Source organism: Mizuhopecten yessoensis, unplaced genomic scaffold (assembly GCF_002113885.1).
Source record: "Mizuhopecten yessoensis strain PY_sf001 unplaced genomic scaffold, ASM211388v2 scaffold1961, whole genome shotgun sequence".
Classification (NCBI taxonomy): Eukaryota; Metazoa; Mollusca; class Bivalvia; order Pectinida; family Pectinidae; genus Mizuhopecten; species Mizuhopecten yessoensis.
Genome location: NW_018404308.1, coordinates 1530994 through 1552848, shown reverse-complemented (window position 1 = coordinate 1552848; position 21855 = coordinate 1530994). Strand labels below are relative to the sequence as shown.

The 21855-nt window shown below is 37.1% G+C and overlaps 2 protein-coding genes across 2 annotated transcripts; both read left to right on the top strand.

The window, feature by feature from the left end:
* The first annotated feature begins 10253 nt into the window (after positions 1-10253).
* On the top strand, positions 10254-11250 carry LOC110444014 (solute carrier family 52, riboflavin transporter, member 3-A-like). Its single transcript, XM_021488458.1, has 2 exons — positions 10254-10879; positions 11202-11250. The coding sequence occupies exons 1-2, from the start codon at positions 10254-10256 to the stop codon at positions 11248-11250; spliced, it is 675 nt and encodes a 224-aa protein (XP_021344133.1).
* Positions 11251-12964: 1714 nt separating this feature from the next.
* LOC110443464 lies at positions 12965-13905 on the top strand. Its single transcript, XM_021487693.1, has one exon. The coding sequence runs from the start codon at positions 13030-13032 to the stop codon at positions 13516-13518; it is 489 nt and encodes a 162-aa protein (XP_021343368.1). The 5' UTR covers positions 12965-13029; the 3' UTR covers positions 13519-13905.
* Positions 13906-21855: the final 7950 nt, after the last annotated feature.

The following is a 21855-nucleotide window of genomic DNA, read 5'->3' as shown; positions in this document are numbered from 1 at the left end:
TGGACTTAATAGTCCTTTACTGGTGTTACAGTAGTGAACTAAATAGTCCTTAAGTGGTGTTACAGTATTGAACTAAATAGTCCTTAACTGGTGTTATAGGTGTGGACTAAGTAGTCCTTAAATGGTGTTACAGGAGTGGACTGAATAGTCCTTAACTGGTGTCACAGGAGTGGACTAAATAGTCCTTTACTGGTGTTACATGTATTGACTAAATAGTCCTTTACTGGTGTTACAGGAATGGACTAAATAGTCTTTTACTGGTGTTACAGGTGTGTACTAAATAGTCCTTTACTGGTGTTACAGGAGTAGTCCTTTACTGGTGTTACAGGAGTGGACTAAGTAGTCCTTTACTGGTGTTACAGGAGTGGACTAAGTAGTCCTTTACTGGTGTTACAGGAGTGGACTAAGTAGTCCTTTACTGGTGTTACAGATGTGGACTAAATAGTCCTTAACTGGTGTTATAGGTGAGGATTAAATAGTCCTTTACTGGTGTGACAGGAGTGTACTAAATAGTCCTTTACTGGTGTTACAGGAGTAGTCCTTTACTGGTGTTACAGGAGTGGACTAAATAGTCATTTACTGGTGTTACAGGTGTGGACTAAATAGCCCTTAACTGGTGTTATAGGTGTGGATTAAATAGTCCTTTACTGGTGTTACAGGAGTGTACTAAATAGTCCTTAACTGGTGTTACAGGAGTGGACTGAATAGTCCTTAACTGGTGTCACAGGAGTGGACTAAATAGTCCTTTACTGGTGTTACAGTTGTGGACTGAATAATCCTTTACTGGTGTTACAGGTGTTGACTAAGTAGTCCTTTACTGGTGTTACAGGTGTGAACTAAATAGTCCTTAACTGGTGTTATAGGTGTGGATTAAATAGTCCTTTACTGGTGTTACAGGTATGGACTAAAAAGTCTTTTACTGGTGTTACAGGTGTGTACTAAATAGTCCTTTACTGGTGTTACAGGAGAGGACTAAATAGTCCTTTACTGGTGTTACAGGAGTGGAGGTGTTACAGGTATGGACTAAATAGTCCTTAACTGGTGTTATAGGAGTGGATTAAATAGTCCTTTACTGGTGTTACAGGAGTGGAGGTGTTACAGGTATGGACTAAATAGTCCTTAACTGGTGTTATAGGAGTGGATTAAATAGTCCTTTACTGGTGTTACAGGTATGGACTTAATAGTCCTTTACTGGTGTTACAGGAGTGGAGGTGTTACAGGTATGGACTAAATAGTCCTTAACTAGTGTTACAGGTGTGTACTAAATAGTCCTTAACTGGTGTTACAAGTGTGGACTAAATAGTCCTAAACTGGTGTTACAGGTGTGGACTAAATAGTCCTTAACTAGTGTTACAGGAGTGTACTAAATAGTCCTTAACTGGTGTTACAAGTGTGGACTAAATAGTCCTAAACTGGTGTTACAGGTATGGACTAAATAGTCCTTAACTAGTGTTACAGGTGTGGACTAAATAATCCTTAACTGGTGTTACATGTGTTGACTAAATAGTCCTTTACTGGTGTTACAGGTGGGGACTGAATAATCCTTTACTGGTGTTACAGGTGTGGACTAAGTAGTCCTTTACTGGTGTTACAGGTGTGGACTGAATAGTCCTAAACTGGTGTTACAGGAGTGGACTAAATAGTCATTTACTGGTGTTACAGGTGTGGACTAAATAGTCCTTTACTGGTGTTACATGTATTGACTAAATAGTCCTTTACTGGTGTTACAGGAGTGGACTAAATAGTCTTTTACTGGTGTTACAGGTGTGTACTAAATAGTCCTTTACTGGTGTTACAGGTATGGACTAAATAGTCTTTTACTGGTGTTACAGGTGTGTACTAAATAGTCCTTTACTGGTGTTACAGGAGTGGACTAAATAGTCCTTTACTGGTGTTACAGGAGTGGACTAAATTGTCCTTTACTGGTGTTACAGGTGTGGACTAAATAGTCCTTAACTGGTGTTACAGGTGTGGACTAAATAGTCCTTAACTGGTGTTACAGGTGTGGACTGAATAATCCTTAACCGGTGTTACAGGTGTGGACTAAATAGTCATAAACTGGTGTTACAGGTGTTGACTAAATAGTCATAAACTGGTGTTACAGGTGTGGACTGAATAATCCTTAACCGGTGTTACAGGTGTGGACTAAATAGTCCTAAACTAGTGTTACAGGAGTGTACTAAATAGTCCTTTACTGGTGTTACAGGTTTGGACTAAATAGTCCTTTACTGGTGTTACAGGTGTGGACTAAATAATCCTTTACTGGTGTTACAGGTGTGGACTAAATAGTCCTTAACTGGTGTTACAGGAGTGGACTAAATAGTCCTTTACTGGTGTTACAGGAGTGGAATAAATAGTCCGTAACTGGTGTTACAGGTATGGACTAAATAGTCCTTAACTGGTGTTACAGGTATGGACTAAATAGTCCTTAACTGAGAACCAAGAGGTTACTACCCACAATTTGGGCTGTTTGGACAAATAGATAAATATGACAAAATCTGTCACCTCAAATATATAAATATGACAAAATCTGTCCCCTCAAATAGATAAATATGTCAAAATCTGTCACCTCAAAAAAAAAAAAAAAAAAATTATCTCTAAAAAAAAAAAAAAAAAAAAAAAATTTTTCCCCCAAAAAAAGATAAATATGACAATATCTGTCACCTCAAATAGATAAGTATGACAAAATCTGTCACCTTAAATAGATAAATATGACAATATAATAAATAGTCCGTAACTGGTGTTACAGGTATGGACTAAATAGTCCTTAACTGAGAACCAAGAGGTTACTACCCACAATTTGGGCTGTTTTGACAAATAGATAAATATGACAACACCTGTCACCTCAAATCGATAAATATGACAAAATCTATCACCTCAAATAGATAAATATGTCAAAATCTGTCACCTCAAATATATAAATATGACAAAATCTGGCACCTCAAATAGATAAATATGCCAAAATCTGTCACCTCAAAAAGATAAATATGACAACGCCTGTCACCTCAAATAGATAAGTATGACAAAATCTGTCACCTCGAATAGATAAATATGACAAAACCTGTCACCTCAAATAGATAAACATGACAAAATCTGTCACCTCAAAAAGATAAATATGACAATATCTGTCACCTCAAATAGATAAGTATGACAAAATCTGTCACCCCAAATAGATAAATACGACAAAGTCTGTCCCCTCAAATAGATAAATATGCCAAAATCTGTCACCTCAAATACATAAATATGACAAAATCTGTCGCCTCAAATAGATAAATATGCCAAAATCTGTCACCTCAAATAGATAAATATGCCAAAATCTGTCACCTCAAAAAAAAAAAAAAAAAAATTATCTCTAAAAAAAAAAAAAAAAAAAAAAAAAAATTATCTCTAAAAAAAAAAAAAAAAAAATTTTTCCCCCAAAAAAAGATAAATATGACAAAATCTATCACCTCAAATAGATAAATACGACAAAGTCTGTCCCCTCAAATAGATAAATATGCCAAAATCTGTCACCTCAAAAAAAAAAAAAAAAAAATTTTTCCCCCAAAAAAAGATAAATATGACAAAATCGGTCACCTCAAAAAGATAAATATGACAATATCTGTAACCTCAAATAGATAAATATAACAAAATCTGTCACCTCAAAAAGATAAATATGACAAAATCAGTCACCTCAAATAGATAAATACGACAAAGTCTGTCCCCTCAAATAGATAAATATGTCAAAATCTGTCACCTCAAATACATAAATATGACAAAATCTGTCCCCTCAAATAGATAAATATGCCAAAATCTGTCACCTCAAAAAGATAAATATGACAATATCTGTAACCTCAAATAGATAAATATGATAAAATCTGTCACCTCAAATATATAAATATGACAAAATCTGGCACCTCAAATAGATAAATATAACAAAATCTGTCACCTCAAAAAAAAAAAAAAAAAAATTATCTCTAAAAAAAAAAAAAAAAAAATTTTTCCCCCAAAAAAAGATAAATATGACAAAATCTATCACCTCAAATAGATAAATATAACAAAATCTGTCACCTCAAATAGATAAATATGACAAAATCTGTCACCACAAATAGATAAATATGACAACACCTGTCACCTCAAATAGATAAATATGACAAAATCTGTCACCTCAAATAGATAAATATGACAACACCTGTCATTTGTAAAATATTCAAGCTAGATCCGAAAATGACTCAATGTGATCAGTCGTCAGCTTGAATAGCTGTCATTAAGTGCCAAATATATAGTGGATACCTATTATTCCTGGTGGCAACCTCTAAACCGCCACATGGCAAGGACCGTAGATAGAGGTTATTGTCCATTACCAAATTCTATCGCGGTACTTGACACCGCCACCAGAAATATACCCTTCACCACACCAAAACAAGCAAAACACCACTCATTACAAGTTATACTGGTAATATATACCAACCATCGAATAAGTTCCAGGAAATAACCTGCTAAACTGATTTGATTGCCCAAATTAATGCATGTACTCTCTTCAAACCAAGAGACAATTCGTTGTGTCCAATAGACACCCTGCTTGCAATATGCATTCAGTAGAGCAACCCTAGATACACAATTGATGCAAGTATAATCAAAATAGCACTTGTAGTAGGCAAGGTATATATGAGAGCGATTCTTCTTAACCAAGTCAGTGAAGCGTAAAATATAGGTCGTTATCAGCATCCGCAATATGCATCCAGTAAAGAAACCCTACATACACAGTTGATGCAAGTATAATCAGCATAGCACTTGTAGTAGGCAAGATATAGATGAGAGTAATTCTTCTTAACCTTACATGAAGATAAAGAGCACTTCTTCCTAGCAAAGTCAATGAAGCGTAAAATATAGGTCGTCATCAGCATCCGCAATATGCATCCAGTAGAGCAACCCTAGATAAACATTTGATGCTAGTATAATCAACATAGCACTTGTAGAAGGCAGGACACAGATGAGAGTAATTCTTCTTAACCTTACATAAAGATAAAGAGCACTTCTTAGCAAAGTCAATGAAGCGTAAAATATAGGTCGTCATCAGCATCCGCAAAGTGCATCCAGTAGAGCAACCCTAGATACACATTTGATGCTAGTATAATCAACATAGCACTTGTAGAAGGCAGGACACAGATGAGAGCAATTCCTCATAACCTTACATGAAGATAAGATCAATTCTATTTAACTTAGTCAATGAACGGACGCATGGACGGACGGACGAACCCCAATTCTATATCCCCCGCCAACTCTTCGAGTGAGAATAATAAATAGCAATATCAAGATCAAAATGGTAGGAAAATCACTAACCTGACCAAGAGACGGATCTTTGTGTCCAATATGCAAAAAATCATGGCATTTCACATTAAATAACAACAAAATGCTCAAATTGGTAGAAAAAATCTACCGTGAACGACTCCAACAACCCCTGTCATAAGATAAAAGGGTTGCTGAAGCAGCCAATACCACAATCGCCACTGCTATGAACCTTGGTTGATTTATGGTTAAGGAAACACCCGCAGAGAAAATTTGAAACATAAAAAAAGACTTTGCTGCAAATAATGCTAGAAAAATAAATTTCAAATACCTGAAAGATGCACCTGGTCTCCTGAAAACAATGCAGAATTGCTGTAAACAATCTCGGAATATCTTATATATATATATATGTACCAACCCCTTTGGACAAATTGCCAGGAGCTACCTTACTATTTATACGCACTGTGGTGTTTCTTCAGATTATCACCACGCCTTTCCTATCTCCACGAGCTTGGAAGTATTTGGGACAATATAATACAAGTACTAGGCAACAGAGCCCTAAGAGTATCCAATGTACTTTAAATTCCAGGTATTAAAGGACCCATGCTAGCAAGGATAAACTACCTATATCATTGCCACCACAATGAATTACTAGAGCTTGAGGTGGCGAATCATACTTCAGCATTATTTGCACAGTGCCTAAAAACTTCAATCAAGAAGACCAAGTGGTGATATGCAGGGTTTCAATAGGCCTGCAATGGAAAGGGCCAGCAAACCTGTCAAGGTAAACCTCTTTTAACACATTATTAGCAACCTCATAATCACCAACAACACCTCAAGAAATTCCCTGATCTCCTGCTTCCTTAAGTCGAAACTGCTGATCATATTATATCCAGCCATTGCCTCCTTCCCTACCTTTCCCCTATTCAAAACGTACTTATATACTTCAACATTTGTATTGCTTCCTCCGGATTGACAGAAATATAAATAGACATACAAACTAAAACGATGTCAGTCCATGCCTGAATGTCATTGATCTTCTTAATTGCCTCTTACTAATGATTTTTATTTTCCCCATCAACAAAACCAATTATTTTGTGTTGCTCATCAATGCTACTGGGATTGGCTAACATTAATTACAAGTCAACATACTCACCATTTTGCTCAATGAGCTATTTATACTGACCATCCAAAATTAATCTTAAATGTAAGCCTTTGTTGTACTTTCTCATCAATCAGCTGTTTCAGCTGTGACCTTGAAACAGCCAACATCTGTCCAGATTCTCCACCAGGACCACTTGTAGACTGCTTTGCCACCTGCTTATGAGCAACATCTGTTTCCTGTGGGAACACGGCCATGGGGTTGTTTCCTCCTCCTAAATCACCCTGACCGAACTCCTTTCCCTCAGGGTATTTTCCTAAATCACTATGCAATGCCAGTGAATCAATTGAAATCATATGTATATATTAGCAAGTATGCTGAAGGAAAAGAATCCAAAAAGACATAAATACCTGGGTATGCAGAACTACGAAAGCTTATACGTGTCATCTTGAATTTTTTTCTTATCTCCTTATAACAAGATAGCTATCTCGTTATAACAAGATAGCTATTTCGTTATAACGAGATAGTTATCTCGTTATAACGAGATAAGAAAAAAAATCCGTAAACTGCTGTTCAAAAACCTGTTCACTTCAATGAAACAACTGCTTGGGTTAAGTTTACATATCACTATTCAAGATGACCCCCCTCTACACTGTACATGTTTGTATATGTCTACACTGTACATGTTTGTATATGTCTACACTGTACATGTTTGTATATGTCTACACTGTACATGTTTGTATATGTCTACACTGTACATGTTTGTATATGTCTACACTGTACATGTTTGTATATGTCTACACTGTACATGTTTGTATATGTCTACACTGTACATGTTTGTATATGTCTACACTGTACATGTTTGTATATGTCTACACTGTACATGTTTGTATATGTCTACACTGTACATGTTTGTATATGTCTACACTGTACATGTTTGTATATGTCTACACTGTACATGTTTGTATATGTCTACACTGTACATGTTTGTATATGTCTACACTGTACATGTTTGTATATGTCTACACTGTACATGTTTGTATATGTCTACACTGTACATGTTTGTATATGTCTACACTGTACATGTTTGTATATGTCTACACTGTACATGTTTGTATATGTCTACACTGTACATGTTTGTATATGTCTACACTGTACATGTTTGTATATGTCTACACTGTACATGTTTGTATATGTCTACACTGTACATGTTTGTATATGTCTACACTGTACATGTTTGTATATGTCTACACTGTACATGTTTGTATATGTCTACACTGTACATGTTTGTATATGTCTACACTGTACATGTTTGTATATGTCTACACTGTACATGTTTGTATATGTCTACACTGTACATGTTTGTATATGTCTACACTGTACATGTTTGTATATGTCTACACTGTACATGTTTGTATATGTCTACACTGTACATGTTTGTATATGTCTACACTGTACATGTTTGTATATGTCTACACTGTACATGTTTGTATATGTCTACACTGTACATGTTTGTATATGTCTACACTGTACATGTTTGTATATGTCTACACTGTACATGTTTGTATATGTCTACACTGTACATGTTTGTATATGTCTACACTGTACATGTTTGTATATGTCTACACTGTACATGTTTGTATATGTCTACACTGTACATGTTTGTATATGTCTACACTGTACATGTTTGTATATGTCTACACTGTACATGTTTGTATATGTCTACACTGTACATGTTTGTATATGTCTACACTGTACATGTTTGTATATGTCTACACTGTACATGTTTGTATATGTCTACACTGTACATGTTTGTATATGTCTACACTGTACATGTTTGTATATGTCTACACTGTACATGTTTGTATATGTCTACACTGTACATGTTTGTATATGTCTACACTGTACATGTTTGTATATGTCTACACTGTACATGTTTGTATATGTCTACACTGTACATGTTTGTATATGTCTACACTGTACATGTTTGTATATGTCTACACTGTACATGTTTGTATATGTCTACACTGTACATGTTTGTATATGTCTACACTGTACATGTTTGTATATGTCTACACTGTACATGTTTGTATATGTCTACACTGTACATGTTTGTATATGTCTACACTGTACATGTTTGTATATGTCTACACTGTACATGTTTGTATATGTCTACACTGTACATGTTTGTATATGTCTACACTGTACATGTTTGTATATGTCTACACTGTACATGTTTGTATATGTCTACACTGTACATGTTTGTATATGTCTACACTGTACATGTTTGTATATGTCTACACTGTACATGTTTGTATATGTCTACACTGTACATGTTTGTATATGTCTACACTGTACATGTTTGTATATGTCTACACTGTACATGTTTGTATATGTCTACACTGTACATGTTTGTATATGTCTACACTGTACATGTTTGTATATGTCTACACTGTACATGTTTGTATATGTCTACACTGTACATGTTTGTATATGTCTACACTGTACATGTTTGTATATGTCTACACTGTACATGTTTGTATATGTCTACACTGTACATGTTTGTATATGTCTACACTGTACATGTTTGTATATGTCTACACTGTATATGTTTGTATATGTCTACACTGTACATGTTTGTATATGTCTACACTGTATATGTTTGTATATGTCTACACTGTACATGTATGGCCAGAATTGTGTTTCACAATTGCCATTTGTCGTTTAATTATAAGACGGACTAGTTCATGCTTAAAGTTGTAAGTTACAAATTGGAAAAAAAGATAGATCAAGGAATCTGGAAAGGTGAAATTTGTTGAATTGTTTGCAACAATGTTGCCGAATTAAATGTGTTTGAACTTCCATTATTGTATTTTTAGTTTTTTCTCACGGTGTCGATATCCTATTAGCATTCACTAATTGGCCACTTTCAACTTTCATTGGCTGACCAATGAGAATGGAGAATTCTATTGTATTCAGGGAGGAGCCTCACTTATACTATATGCTATTAGTAAAACTGTGTAAAATAAGTTTGTTATACCCAAGCTAGATCAAAGGGAAAGTGACACGTCTATGCGACAATATATATCATTTTATTTTATGTTTATGTTATTATTATTTATGAGGAAAAAAAAAGAATGGTGGCATCTGTTCTCGCTATAAACACAATCCTCGGCACAAGGGAATCGGCTGTCTTCAGTACCGACCACGAAGCCGCTGTACAGGTGAGTAGATTTTTGATGGAATATACCATAATACATTACTACATTGGATATAATATTTCATTTAAACAATGGATGTTTTAGCAAATGTTGTTGTGGTCCTATAACACACATTGCTATTGATGAAAAACTAAATAAAGCCCGGTCAGTGTGTGATTTATTGAGAAGGCGAATCTGCTTTTTAATACCTATGAATTGAAAAACAATCCATTCTTAAAACTGTCAAACCTGGATATTAGTTTTTGATAAAAACAGAATGACAATTCCTCTGGTAACAGCGTTTCAAGCCTGGTGTGAGTTAAACATGACTAACACTCTCACTCTGGTGCGGACATCATTATCGTCTTTTAAGATACTCATTAGGTCAATCTACACAATACTGTTGTATAGGAGTTTGAATCGAACATCGGCCGCCTTGGTGAAGGACGAGTGCGTTTTCCACTTCGCCACCCGACAACCCAATACTTTATATTAACATTTCAAGATATTTTATTTATTCAACATATCTGAAATGATAACGTTGACACACTTTCTTGAAACCATCATGTCTTTATTAATGTCTAATTCAGGATAACTGACAACTTTAATTTAATGAATGTCTAAAATCTGTTGCAGATTTCATGTGCATTTGAAAGTCAGACTACCCCATATTATAAGCCGCAATGAAGATTTCCCAGTACGGGGAGATCAACGTCCTGGTCTACATAACGGTGATAGTGTTTGGTGTTGGATCCTGGGTAGCAGTTAATGGTGTATTGATAGAGCTGCCCGTCTTAGTTCCTCATCTACCAGAGGGATGGACACTACCCTCCTATCTGATCATGATCATACAACCCGCCAACATAGGACCGATCGCCGTCACCTTGGCGTACTTGATTACCAACGATGCCCTAAATGAGAAGGCGGCCATATATAGTGTCCTTACAATCGGATCTGCCGCGTGTCTGCTGCTGTCCTTCTTCTGGAAGAGCACCTCATTCCTGGCCGGCGAGATGCGCAGTACGGCTTTGATGACATTATTCTTCTTTCTGGCTATTGTCGACTGTACATCGTCTGTCCTTTTCCTACCCTTCATGTCATTGTTCAAGGTCGAGTATATGACCGGATACTTTATAGGAGAAGGAATGAGTGGACTGATACCAAGTCTGGTCGCCCTAGGACAAGGTGTGGGGAAAATATCATGTGAAAATGTCTCCATTTTTGATACAACTAATAATATTTCCTCATTTGAAATCCAAACCATCTATCAAGATCCTTATTTTCCAGTGGACCATTTCTTTTTATTCCTGTTTGCAATGATGATATTATGCGGTTCGGCATTTTCTTTACTAAATTATTTGCCTTATTTTAAAAAGGAGCACATAATCTTGAAGACGTCAGATACCCGCAGCACGATGAGCAGTAAAGGACACATTGAACTACAGGGTAATCAGCAGACCCTCGATAACTCACAAGAGGCTTTGGAAGCGCTTCTACACCGCAAAGAATGCAATATAAATTTAAATGTGCCGCAAGCTCGACATTCAATGAGCAATAAAACCTATATATACTTTTTGTGTCTGGTGTTGTGGGTTAACGCCCTGACTAATGGTATTCTCCCCTCCATTCAGACCTACTCGTGTCTTCCGTACGGCTACGACGCCTACCACCTGGCAATGACTCTTGGAAATATCGCAAACCCCATGGCATGTTTTGTAGCTTTACTACTTCCGGTTCCAACCAGCCTCGTTATCAGTGTGCTCACGTTCCTTGGGACGTGTTTAGCTGCGTTCATTGTGATGACGGCTGCTCAGAGTCCATCTCCTGTACTGTATGACGACCCAGCAGGACCATATATTTTGGTAAGATAATATTGGTATGAATAAAATCTCTTCAATGTCGTGTGTAAAACAATCATAGGCAGATAACTTCCCTTACGTCTGAGTTAACTCAATCCTTTTTACTGCACATTTCCGATGCACATAGCCGTAGCACGGTTAATGTAAGGGGATATAAGTATGAAGGATATGTAAGCTTGTTAGAGTAGTATTTTTCTCCGTTCCGGGTATAATAAAGTCTAGGACAGACCCCCTTACATAATTTAAGGTTCAGGTACTGTACAATACTTATAATCGGCCACATTGACAAACTGTTGTAAATCACTGATTGAATTTCAGGTAACGACGTGGGTGTTGACGGTTTTTCTGATGACATTCTCCAAGGTCACTCTAGCAACGCTCTTCAGGAAAGAAGGAAAGAGATCTCTACTTTGGTGCGGGGCGGTGACGCAAGTTGGCTCAGTAGTGGGCGCCATTATCTCATATCTGTTAGTCAACGTAGCGAAAACATTCCAAAGTGCGTCCGCCTGTTCCTAGCCCGTCGACCACATAAACTGACAATAAAGATGCAGCTTCCCCATTGTCATACTGGAGATTGTTCTTTATACATTATTTATCTACAGCAGATGTCCCTTCTACAGATAAGAACTATCCTTTGATATAGCCAAATGGGCTGCTAGGACATGTACTCGGCCTTAAAACATACGTATACAAGTATACCTGTCCTTTGAGTTTGTTATGTTCAATCTTTGCTATGTTCCTGTTTATTACCGTTTCATGTAACACTATTTATGAATATGTTGTGGTTGTATAGCTAGACTGTAGACATGACCTGTCATTGTCAATATGTCTGCTGTATATGTAGATCAATAAAGGAGATATGTACGAGATGTTTTCATTCTTCATGTATCGGTATATCTCGTCCTTGATAACAATTTTATATCCTACAGTTGATTTGCCAGTCACGTATCGCCAACAATAGCAGATCACAGAAGATAACTCCGATTTGCTGGGTTTTATGGTATCAACGTTTGTATTTCATGAAATTACCACTTGTATTTGATGTTGGAGAAAAAGAAACATTCATCATCTTAGAAGTAAGACAGAAAAACCTGAAGCATCGGGCTAGACATTTAAGAATCGTACCCTTTGGATTTAGATTTTACTATTTTACGCCCAAGGCGTGGAAATATTGTGTTAGTCTAAGGGGAGAGACATCTCTGTCTGATGGTGGATAGAGTGTTTTTGTATTCCCCCTAACAAAAATTGGAATGCGCGTGTGAGGTACGGGAGAACACACACCTGTATCGAAGGTAATGGAGTGCTAAAGACAGTAGCTTGGCATATGCATTGGTCATGCAATTGTGTTTTTATGTGTGGTGTTGGACAAATAAAAGCAAAAGAACCGTTACTATCACGAGTGTATAAATAAATGGTAACTGAACAGTGTTACTAAACATTTTGAGATATTGTGTAAGAACTCCTGACTTAGACATGCCGTATCTCGGATCTAGATCCCTTATCCATACCTAGATTACTTACACCGCTCTATTTAAGGATCGCAAAGGTAGTACGGACACCAGTGATCAAGTCAACAGTTCTAAGTCGGTAAGCTGCAGCCATGAACGAATTGTTCTTTCTCGGACTGTCGGTATGTTTGATGACCATATGCTCTGCCCATATGTGTCTCTTGAACCCTCGACAACGAGGCTCCCTGTCCGGGTACAACAAACCCGCGGCAGCCGACTGTTACCTGACAACGGATGAATGTGGCGGGAGAATGAGGAACCCAAACAACATGGCGGTTTTCCAGCGCGGCATGAACTACACGGTTGTCCTGCAAAAGAATTTAGATCACCACAACAGCACCAACCCCGGTTCCTTCGACATATCCCTTCACCACAAGACCGATATCTCCTTTTACACAAGATTCTTGACTTCCATCCCGGACACTGAAGAACCCTCCCTGACTTTATACATGACAGACATCCACATCCCTCACGATCTGCAGCTAAGTGAGAGTCCCAACTATATTCTGGAGGTCGCCTACACTACCAATACCATCCCGATCGTCTTCCGGCAGTGCGCAGACATCGTAGTCATCATGTGATTACCTCGTCATTGACGTTTTGGTTAAAAGAGGATTTCATCGTCTTCCGACATTATAATGGAACTTTTGTTATTAATCCCGTCGTTTTCAATGCAATTCTCATTGATTGTTACCATGTTTTTGTGAAAGTGATAAAGCTATTATGGACAACAAAAGGTTTCAGAAAAAAGTGCTGGCTTTAATGACTTTTTAGCTGACTGGATTACACGGATATCGTTACACCGGATTCTGTAATGAAGGGCAGTGCACATATAACATTTTAATGTTAAACCAGAGGTTTTACGTGGTGATCATGACATATTTAATATATAACGTGAATAGCGGGTTGATACTAAAGGTGATGTTAATATAACAATATAACAATATAAGAATAAATTTATTTCAGCTATCGAAGAATTGTGTTCCTTAATTTTCTTTATTGAGGCAAAAGGATGAAACTCATTGTTGTCAGAGGAAATGTAAGTACATAGAGGCAGCAGTAATGTTACAGTCGGGAGAACCACTGTTTGCTAGTGATAAACGATGTTATTTTCAAAAGGGATATTCTCGCTCTTCCTCAGCGTTATACCACCATTGGAAATATTGAAAGCGCTATGGCTAGTTATCCAGTATTACATTAAATCTATCAAAAGCATTAATACCGCCAATGAAAATTTGATTCCGAAGGTAAATTCCAGCATATTCACAAACACGCTGACGTAAATTAATTTGTTGTAAAGGTAACATTTCAGCCGTACAACTTCCCCTCCTCGTGCTATTTATACCGTCCATTCCATCAACTTCCCCTCCTCGTGCTATTTATACCGTCAATTTCATCAACTTCCCCTCCTCGTGCTATTTATACGGTCCATTCCATCAACTTCCCCTCCTCGTGCTATGTATACGGTCCATTCCATCAACTTCCCCTCCTTGTGCTATTTATACGGTCCATTCCATGAACTTCCCCTTCTCGCGCTATTTATACCGTCCATTCCATCAACTTCCCCTCCTCGCGCTATTTTTACCGTCCATTCCATCAACCTCACCTCCTCGTGCTATTTATACGGTCCATTCCATCAACTTCCCCTCCTCGTGCTATTTATACCGTCCATTCCATCAACTTCAACTCCTCGTGCTATTTATACCGTCCATTCCATCAACTTCCCCTCCTCGTGCTATTTATACTGTCCATTCCATCAATTTCCCCTTCTCGCGCTATTTATACGGTCCATTCCATCAACTTCCCCTCCTCGCGCTATTTATACCGTCCATTCCATCAAATTCCCCTCATCGCGCTATTTATACCGTCCATTCCATCAACTGCCCCTCCTCGCGCTAACTTAATTGTTAGATAAAATTGTTAACCTGCATGGTATAGCTTGAAATCCATCGAGCGGATTTTGATGCAAACCGAAAAGGTAGAGGGTCGACCATTGATCGTACATTTTAGTTCACAACAACAAGGCATAAGCACACTTATGATTACAAACACCCAAAACACGAAAACAGTGGGTTATTTTCATTAACGTCCATTTAATTATTACATTTCAAGTTTAAAGGTTAACCAACGTGGTAAACACTCCCATATTCCCCTCTGTAGTGGAGGGCATTACGGCTAAAGGACCTGCTAATATATATCAAGTCTTAATTCAAGTCCTCGGTTATCTATCAATAACATTTTCGTTCTAAAGTGTGCTCGTCATCTGGATTTTGAACTTTGAGCTTTGACATAGATAGTGAATAGTAGAAAACACTAATAATAAAATGAACTCAAGAAAGAAGATGAAACAAGATAAAATCATGTTTAACTTTAGTATATCGCCAGTACCAATGATTTTAGGGCTTCAAGGGTCGTCAAAATGGTATGGTTAATATTAAGTTATTACTAGTTAACCAAATGTTGTAGAATGAAGAAAATGTGTTCTTGGGAGGTAAACTCACACATATGTCATTATTATGAAGTAGAAAAAGTCATGTATAAGTAAAGAAATATACAAAATATACCACATTTCTTACAAGGTGGGGAGGGTGACATGCAGTGTCCGAAAAAGAATAATTGTATCGATTTCAGGAAACAGCTGCAGTGTAAACACACACTTATTATATCCTAACGCTGAAAGTGGATACATTTTTAAAGATACACTACCGAGCCTTGTGAAATATGTTTGAAAGTAGCTATGTTGCATACCACCATCAATGTTTTAAATATGCATTGCAGTTTTTTAATGCAATTTCCTATATCCTACGTTTCCAGTAGATATTCAGTTTAGATTTGAATGGGTTTATAGAAAAACATTCAGTTGATAGCTTGGACCATACGGGAATAAGGCAGTCAAATCAATTGATTTCACTTTATATGTTTTCTCAATTCTGTAGTTTAATATTACTGAACTCACCGAGACTTTCAAGGAAACCTAAGCCAGTAAAGTATATTTATGTGGTTAGGTACGGAACAACTCATCGAAACAGCAATTTCCTCATGTTTCATTGCTGTTGATGTCGTGCCTATATATTTTATTGTCACAGACAGAGATTGCCTTCAATTGTTTTTCTATTTCTATTAGATGTGTTGCGTCTTGTTCAAAGGGCAAACCGGCAATATATATAAAATTGGGATCAAATGACGACAGGTGGTTAATATATCGTGAACATTGTAAATACCTGGTCTATGTCTCCAGTAAAAATGTTCGTCCATACAATACTTATCACGGTAGCAAAATCTCTTCTTTTATCGAGCGCGTAATGTAATCAGTCTAACGTCAATAACCTACACTTGAACGTTGTCTGACTCCCACGTGACCTCTACGAGAGTTTGGTGTTAAAATGGTGTATAAGGAGTACTCCTTTGGTTATGTGAACAAATATTTAGCATAAAGTGTTGCAGGGGAGGTAATATCCTGTTTGGGTCAGGGATTTACTAATAATAGGAATATCTATCTGAGTTATCGCCCTTCTCACATCTGCAGTGATGTACATGTTGGACCAAACCTCCATAGCGTAATAACGAGATACCCACCATCTAGCAAATCAAGAATAATTTATTTTTTAGCGGAGAGGGGCCAACTTTTTCACTTGAAGTCAGCATTGCTGTGAAAATAATAAACAAAGTCATTCTAAAATATCGTAGCAATCTTACCGAACCAGAAAAATTACGGAATTCTCCCAAAATGTCAATATTTATATTTACACTCCGCAACACCATGTGTAGAACAAGCCACTGCACCCAATACATACATTGATATTTCCAGAGGCAATAAACTTCTGTAACCTATTCAATGGTTTCTAAGTGTAGATTGTCATCCCTTAACTTTTTCTGTCGACGAGATTATATGGAATAGTCGGCACACAAGACAAAATCGGGCCGCAAAGTCGTCGTGAAAAATTAACAAAGACATACCCTTGCTTTGATGAACAGGTAAGTAAGGTTTTATCATTCATCTCTTAGTGTTTAATATTCTAAGTTGAAGTATCACATGATCTATTGTACAGAAATTGAATTATAAACAGTGTAAAATAGAACGTAATTAATATCGCCATCAGAGATTAAATAAAAACATAAACCACATGAACACGAGTACAAAATGTAGCACAGCATCAGTTAAAAAGATAATATACCACGACACCATAACACGAGGACAAAACATACCACGACGCCATAACACGAGAGAAATATACCTATCACCATTAAACGAGGACAAAATATACCACGACGCCATAAAACGAGGGAAAAATATCTATCACCATTAAACGAGGACAAAATATACCACAGCGTCAGTTAAAAAGATATTATACCACGACGTCATAACACGAGGGAAAAAATATCTATCACCATTAAACGAGGACAAAATATACCACGACGCCATAACACGAGGGGATATATACCTATCACCATTAAACGAGGACAAATATACCACAGCGTCAGTTAAAAAGATATTATACCACGACGTCATAACACGAGGGAAAATATACCTATTACCATTAAACGAGGACAAATATACCACAGCGTCAGTTTAAAAGATAATATACCACGACACCATAAAACGACGGAAAATATACCTATCACCATAAAACGAGGACAAATATACCACAGCGTCAGTTTAAAAGATAATATGCCACGACACCATAAAACGACGGAAAATATACCTATCAACATTCAACGAGGACGAAATATACCACGACGCCGTAAAACGACGGAAAATATTCCTATCACCATTAAACAAGAACAAAATATACCACGACGCCATAACACGAGGGAAAATATACCTATCAACATTAAACGAGGACGAAATAGACCACGACGCCATAACACGAGAGAAAATATACCTATCACCATTAAACAAGAACAAAATATACCATAGCGTCAGTTAATGAGGATATAATATACCACGACGCCATAACACGAGGGAAAATATACCTATCACCATAAAACGAGGACAAATATACCACAGCGTCAGTTTAAAAGATACTATACCACGACGCCATAACGCGAGGGAAAATATACCTATCACCATTAAACGAGGACAAATATACCACAGCGTCAGTTAAAAAGATAATATACCACGACGTCATCACACGAGGGAAAATATACCTATCACCATTAAACGAAGACAAATATACCACAGCGTCAGTTTAAAAGATAATATACCACGACGCCATAACGCGAGGGAAAATATACCTATCACCATTAAAGGAGGACAAAATATACCACGACGCCATAACACGAGAGAAAATATACCTATCACCATTAAACGTGGACGAAATATACCACGACGCCATAATACGAGGGAAAAAATATCTATCACCATTAAACTAGGACAAAATATACCACGACGCCATAACACGAGGGAAAATATATCTATCACCATTAAACTAGGACAAAATATACCACGACGCCATAACACGAGAGAAAATATACCTATCACCATTAAACGAGGACAAAATATACCACGACGCCATAATACGAGGGAAAATATTTCTATCACCATTAAACGAGGACAAAATAGTCCACGACGCCATAACACGAGGGAAAATATACCTATAACCGTTAAACAAGGACAAAATATACCATAGCGTCAGTTAATGGGAATATAATATACCACGACGCCATAACACGAGAGAAAATATACCTATCACCATTAAACGAGGACAAAATATACCACGACGCCATAACACGAGAGAAAATATCCCTATCACCATTAAACGAGGACAAATATACCACAGCGTCAGTTAATGAGAATTTAATATACCACGACGTCATAACACAAGGGAAAATATACCTATCACCATTAAACGAGGACAAAATATACCACAGCGTCACTGCATCAGAAATGTATAATATATAACAGAAAAATGTATTGCTTATAATATGATGAAAAATGCCGATAACAAACAACAGCTCATGCAATAAAAACAAAATAATGCTAAAACTGAAAAATAAAATGGAAAAAAATGTATATAAAATAATCATTAAACCAGTAACTATGAACGGGTAAGCTTTCTCTGCACCACAAATGGCGCTTTTGTGTTGTGTAATGTCAGGGACGTATGTAGGTCTTAAATGAACACATATTTAATCATGGACGATAATGAGATCTAATTGTTGGTAGTCAATCTGTTATGAGGACATATACATGGGTCTGTCCTGGAGAAAAAGAAAGGCCGCGCATACACTGACCTGGCATGGAGAGCTAGAAAGAATGGCTATAAATGTAAGGTGTCCGGTCGGCTAGTTTCCTCTCTAGTGGTTTCCATCTTGTCGGTCTCAGTTTAGCACTGTCTTTCCATTAATTGTGGGAGATGTCAGTAGTATTGTTGGGGTATGATGGACATCGAAGATAATTTCAGCCTCAACGACAGTGTTAATTCATATGCAATAGTGTGTCACCATTCTATATTTTTAATACTGTTTGGTTTAATTTTGTTTAACGTCCTATTAACAGCTAATGTCATTTAATGACGTGCCTCCATGTGTGTAGTGCATGCGTGCTTGTCTCCTTGTGATAGCACGGATCTGATGCCGATTTTAAAGTGCTCTCTCCCTGAAATACCATGCCGAAGGCACCCAGCACAACATTCAGCCCGGTCACATTATACTGACAACGGGTGAACCAGTTGTTGCCATTCCCCTTAATGCTGAACGGAATAAAAACTACCATTTTTAAGGGACTTTGGTATGTCCCGGCCTGGGGACAGAGCCCATTGTCTTCCTCACCTGGGCGAACGCTCAACATTAAGGCCAAAAGTGAGGTGTTGCCAAGCAATGCGCTGAAACAAAAAGTAGTTAGAAGTAGAAAGATAGATAAAGATCCCAAATATCGCAATGGGTGCAGCAAATTTATTTTGGTCGCTTTTGTGTCCCAAATAGAGGAAACCAAAGCAAATCCCCAATTCTGAAGGGGATTCCCACATTAGTCGCCTCCTACAATACATGCTGATGGTAACAGCAGATGTATTCTTTTCCCGACCCCTGACTTGCAAGGACGTTTATCAAACCGTGCATATTTAAGTTTGCCTTTTACAAACATTATTTTGATAATACAATGTTGTATTATTGCAAGTATTGTTGTGGTATTAGTTATTACAAGCGTTCCACTGTGATAACAAGTGTACATTGTGTTATTACGTGCATTATTGTTTCAATAAAAGCATTGTTGTTGTATAACAAATTTTGCTATATTATTAGGAACATTGTTATTAAAGCATTGTTTATTGCATGCCATTGTTCAGTTATTACAAGCAGCATTGTTGGGATATTACAAGTGTTATTGTGATACTACAGTAAGTGTGGTTTTTATTACAAGCACTTTGAAGTTATCACCACCGCTTCGTTGATGCATGCATAGCGTACATATAACTTTAATATTACCGGGAAAAGCTTAGTCATTCCTTAAATAGCGCCACGTGAATTTCATGATTAATATTAACCATTATTGTTGGTAATAATGAGAAGGAGTTCTGTTTTATATAAAATAAGGTTTACTGTAAGATGAACAGGATATAAAATGTAATGTGTGTACTCTTCACACGTCTGTACATGCGATATAATCGGGTCACGAGAGAGATATAACGTCTCACATGCGTGCACGTAATCGTTTGTACCCGCAAATCCAACTATGAACGTAAACCTTTATCGATGCATCTTTCAGAACGATGTCATATATATTCCTAATTTACTGCAACAGCTCCACGTTTTGTCATATTAACAATTTGCTGACGAACTAAGGTGCCACATTTGTCATAGATATTTCACATCTGATGGTGGATGGCTGAAGAACGTAATCAAACAGATACGGAGCTGTGGTGAAATTTAAAGAACGTCAACTTCAGGAAAGGCGTGACGAGAGAGGGCATATCACGTGACGAAATTAACATCCTAATAAAGTAATTAAAAAGCACTATAGCGACTAATCACGTTACTCAATACAGACCATAATGTCATAATTATATGAAAGCAGAAAAAAGACAGAAACATTGAAGGACGTAGAACAATGCTGGTATCATAAATACAGATATAATAGGTATTGAACTACCGGGCGTAAGTAACGTAGAGTCGAAAAAATATATAATAGGTATTGACCTACCGGGCGGAAGTAACGTAGAGTCGCAAAAATATATTATAGGTATTGACCTACCGGGAGTAAGTAACGTAGAGGCGAAAAAATATATAATAGGTATTGACCTACCGGGCGTAAGTAACGTAGAGGCGAAAAAATATATAATAGGTATTGACCTACCGGGCGTAAGTAACGTAGAGGCGAAAAAATATATAATAGGTATTGACCTACCGGGCGTAAGTAACGTAGAGGCGAAAAAATATATAATAGGTATTGACCTACCGGGCGTAAGTAACGTAGAGGCGAAAAAATATATAATAGGTATTGACCTACCGGGCGTAAGTAACGTAGAGGCGAAAAAATATATAATAGGTATTGACCTACCGGGCGTAAGTAACGTAGAGGCGAAAAAATATATAATAGGTATTGACCTACCGGGCGTAAGTAACGTAGAGGCGAAAAAATATATAATAGGTATTGACCTACCGGGCGTAAGTAACGTAGAGGCGAAAAAATATATAATAGGTATTGACCTACCGGGCGTAAGTAACGTAGAGGCGAAAAAATATATAATAGGTATTGACCTACCGGGCGTAAGTAACGTAGAGGCGAAAAAATATATAATAGGTATTGACCTACCGGGCGTAAGTAACGTAGAGGCGAAAAAATATATAATAGGTATTGACCTACCGGGCGTAAGTAACGTAGAGGCGAAAAAATATATAATAGGTATTGACCTACCGGGCGTAAGTAACGTAGAGGCGAAAAAATATATAATAGGTATTGACCTACCGGGCGTAAGTAA

Coding starts and splice junctions, on each gene's coding strand:
- LOC110443464 (XM_021487693.1), top strand. CDS start 13,030: ATGAACGAATTGTTCTTTCTCGGACTGTCGGTATGTTTGATGACCATA.
- LOC110444014 (XM_021488458.1), top strand. CDS start 10,254: ATGAAGATTTCCCAGTACGGGGAGATCAACGTCCTGGTCTACATAACG. Junction 10,880..11,201: donor GACCATTTCTTTTTATTCCT/GTTTGCAATGAT, acceptor CCCTCCATTCAG/ACCTACTCGTGTCTTCCGTA.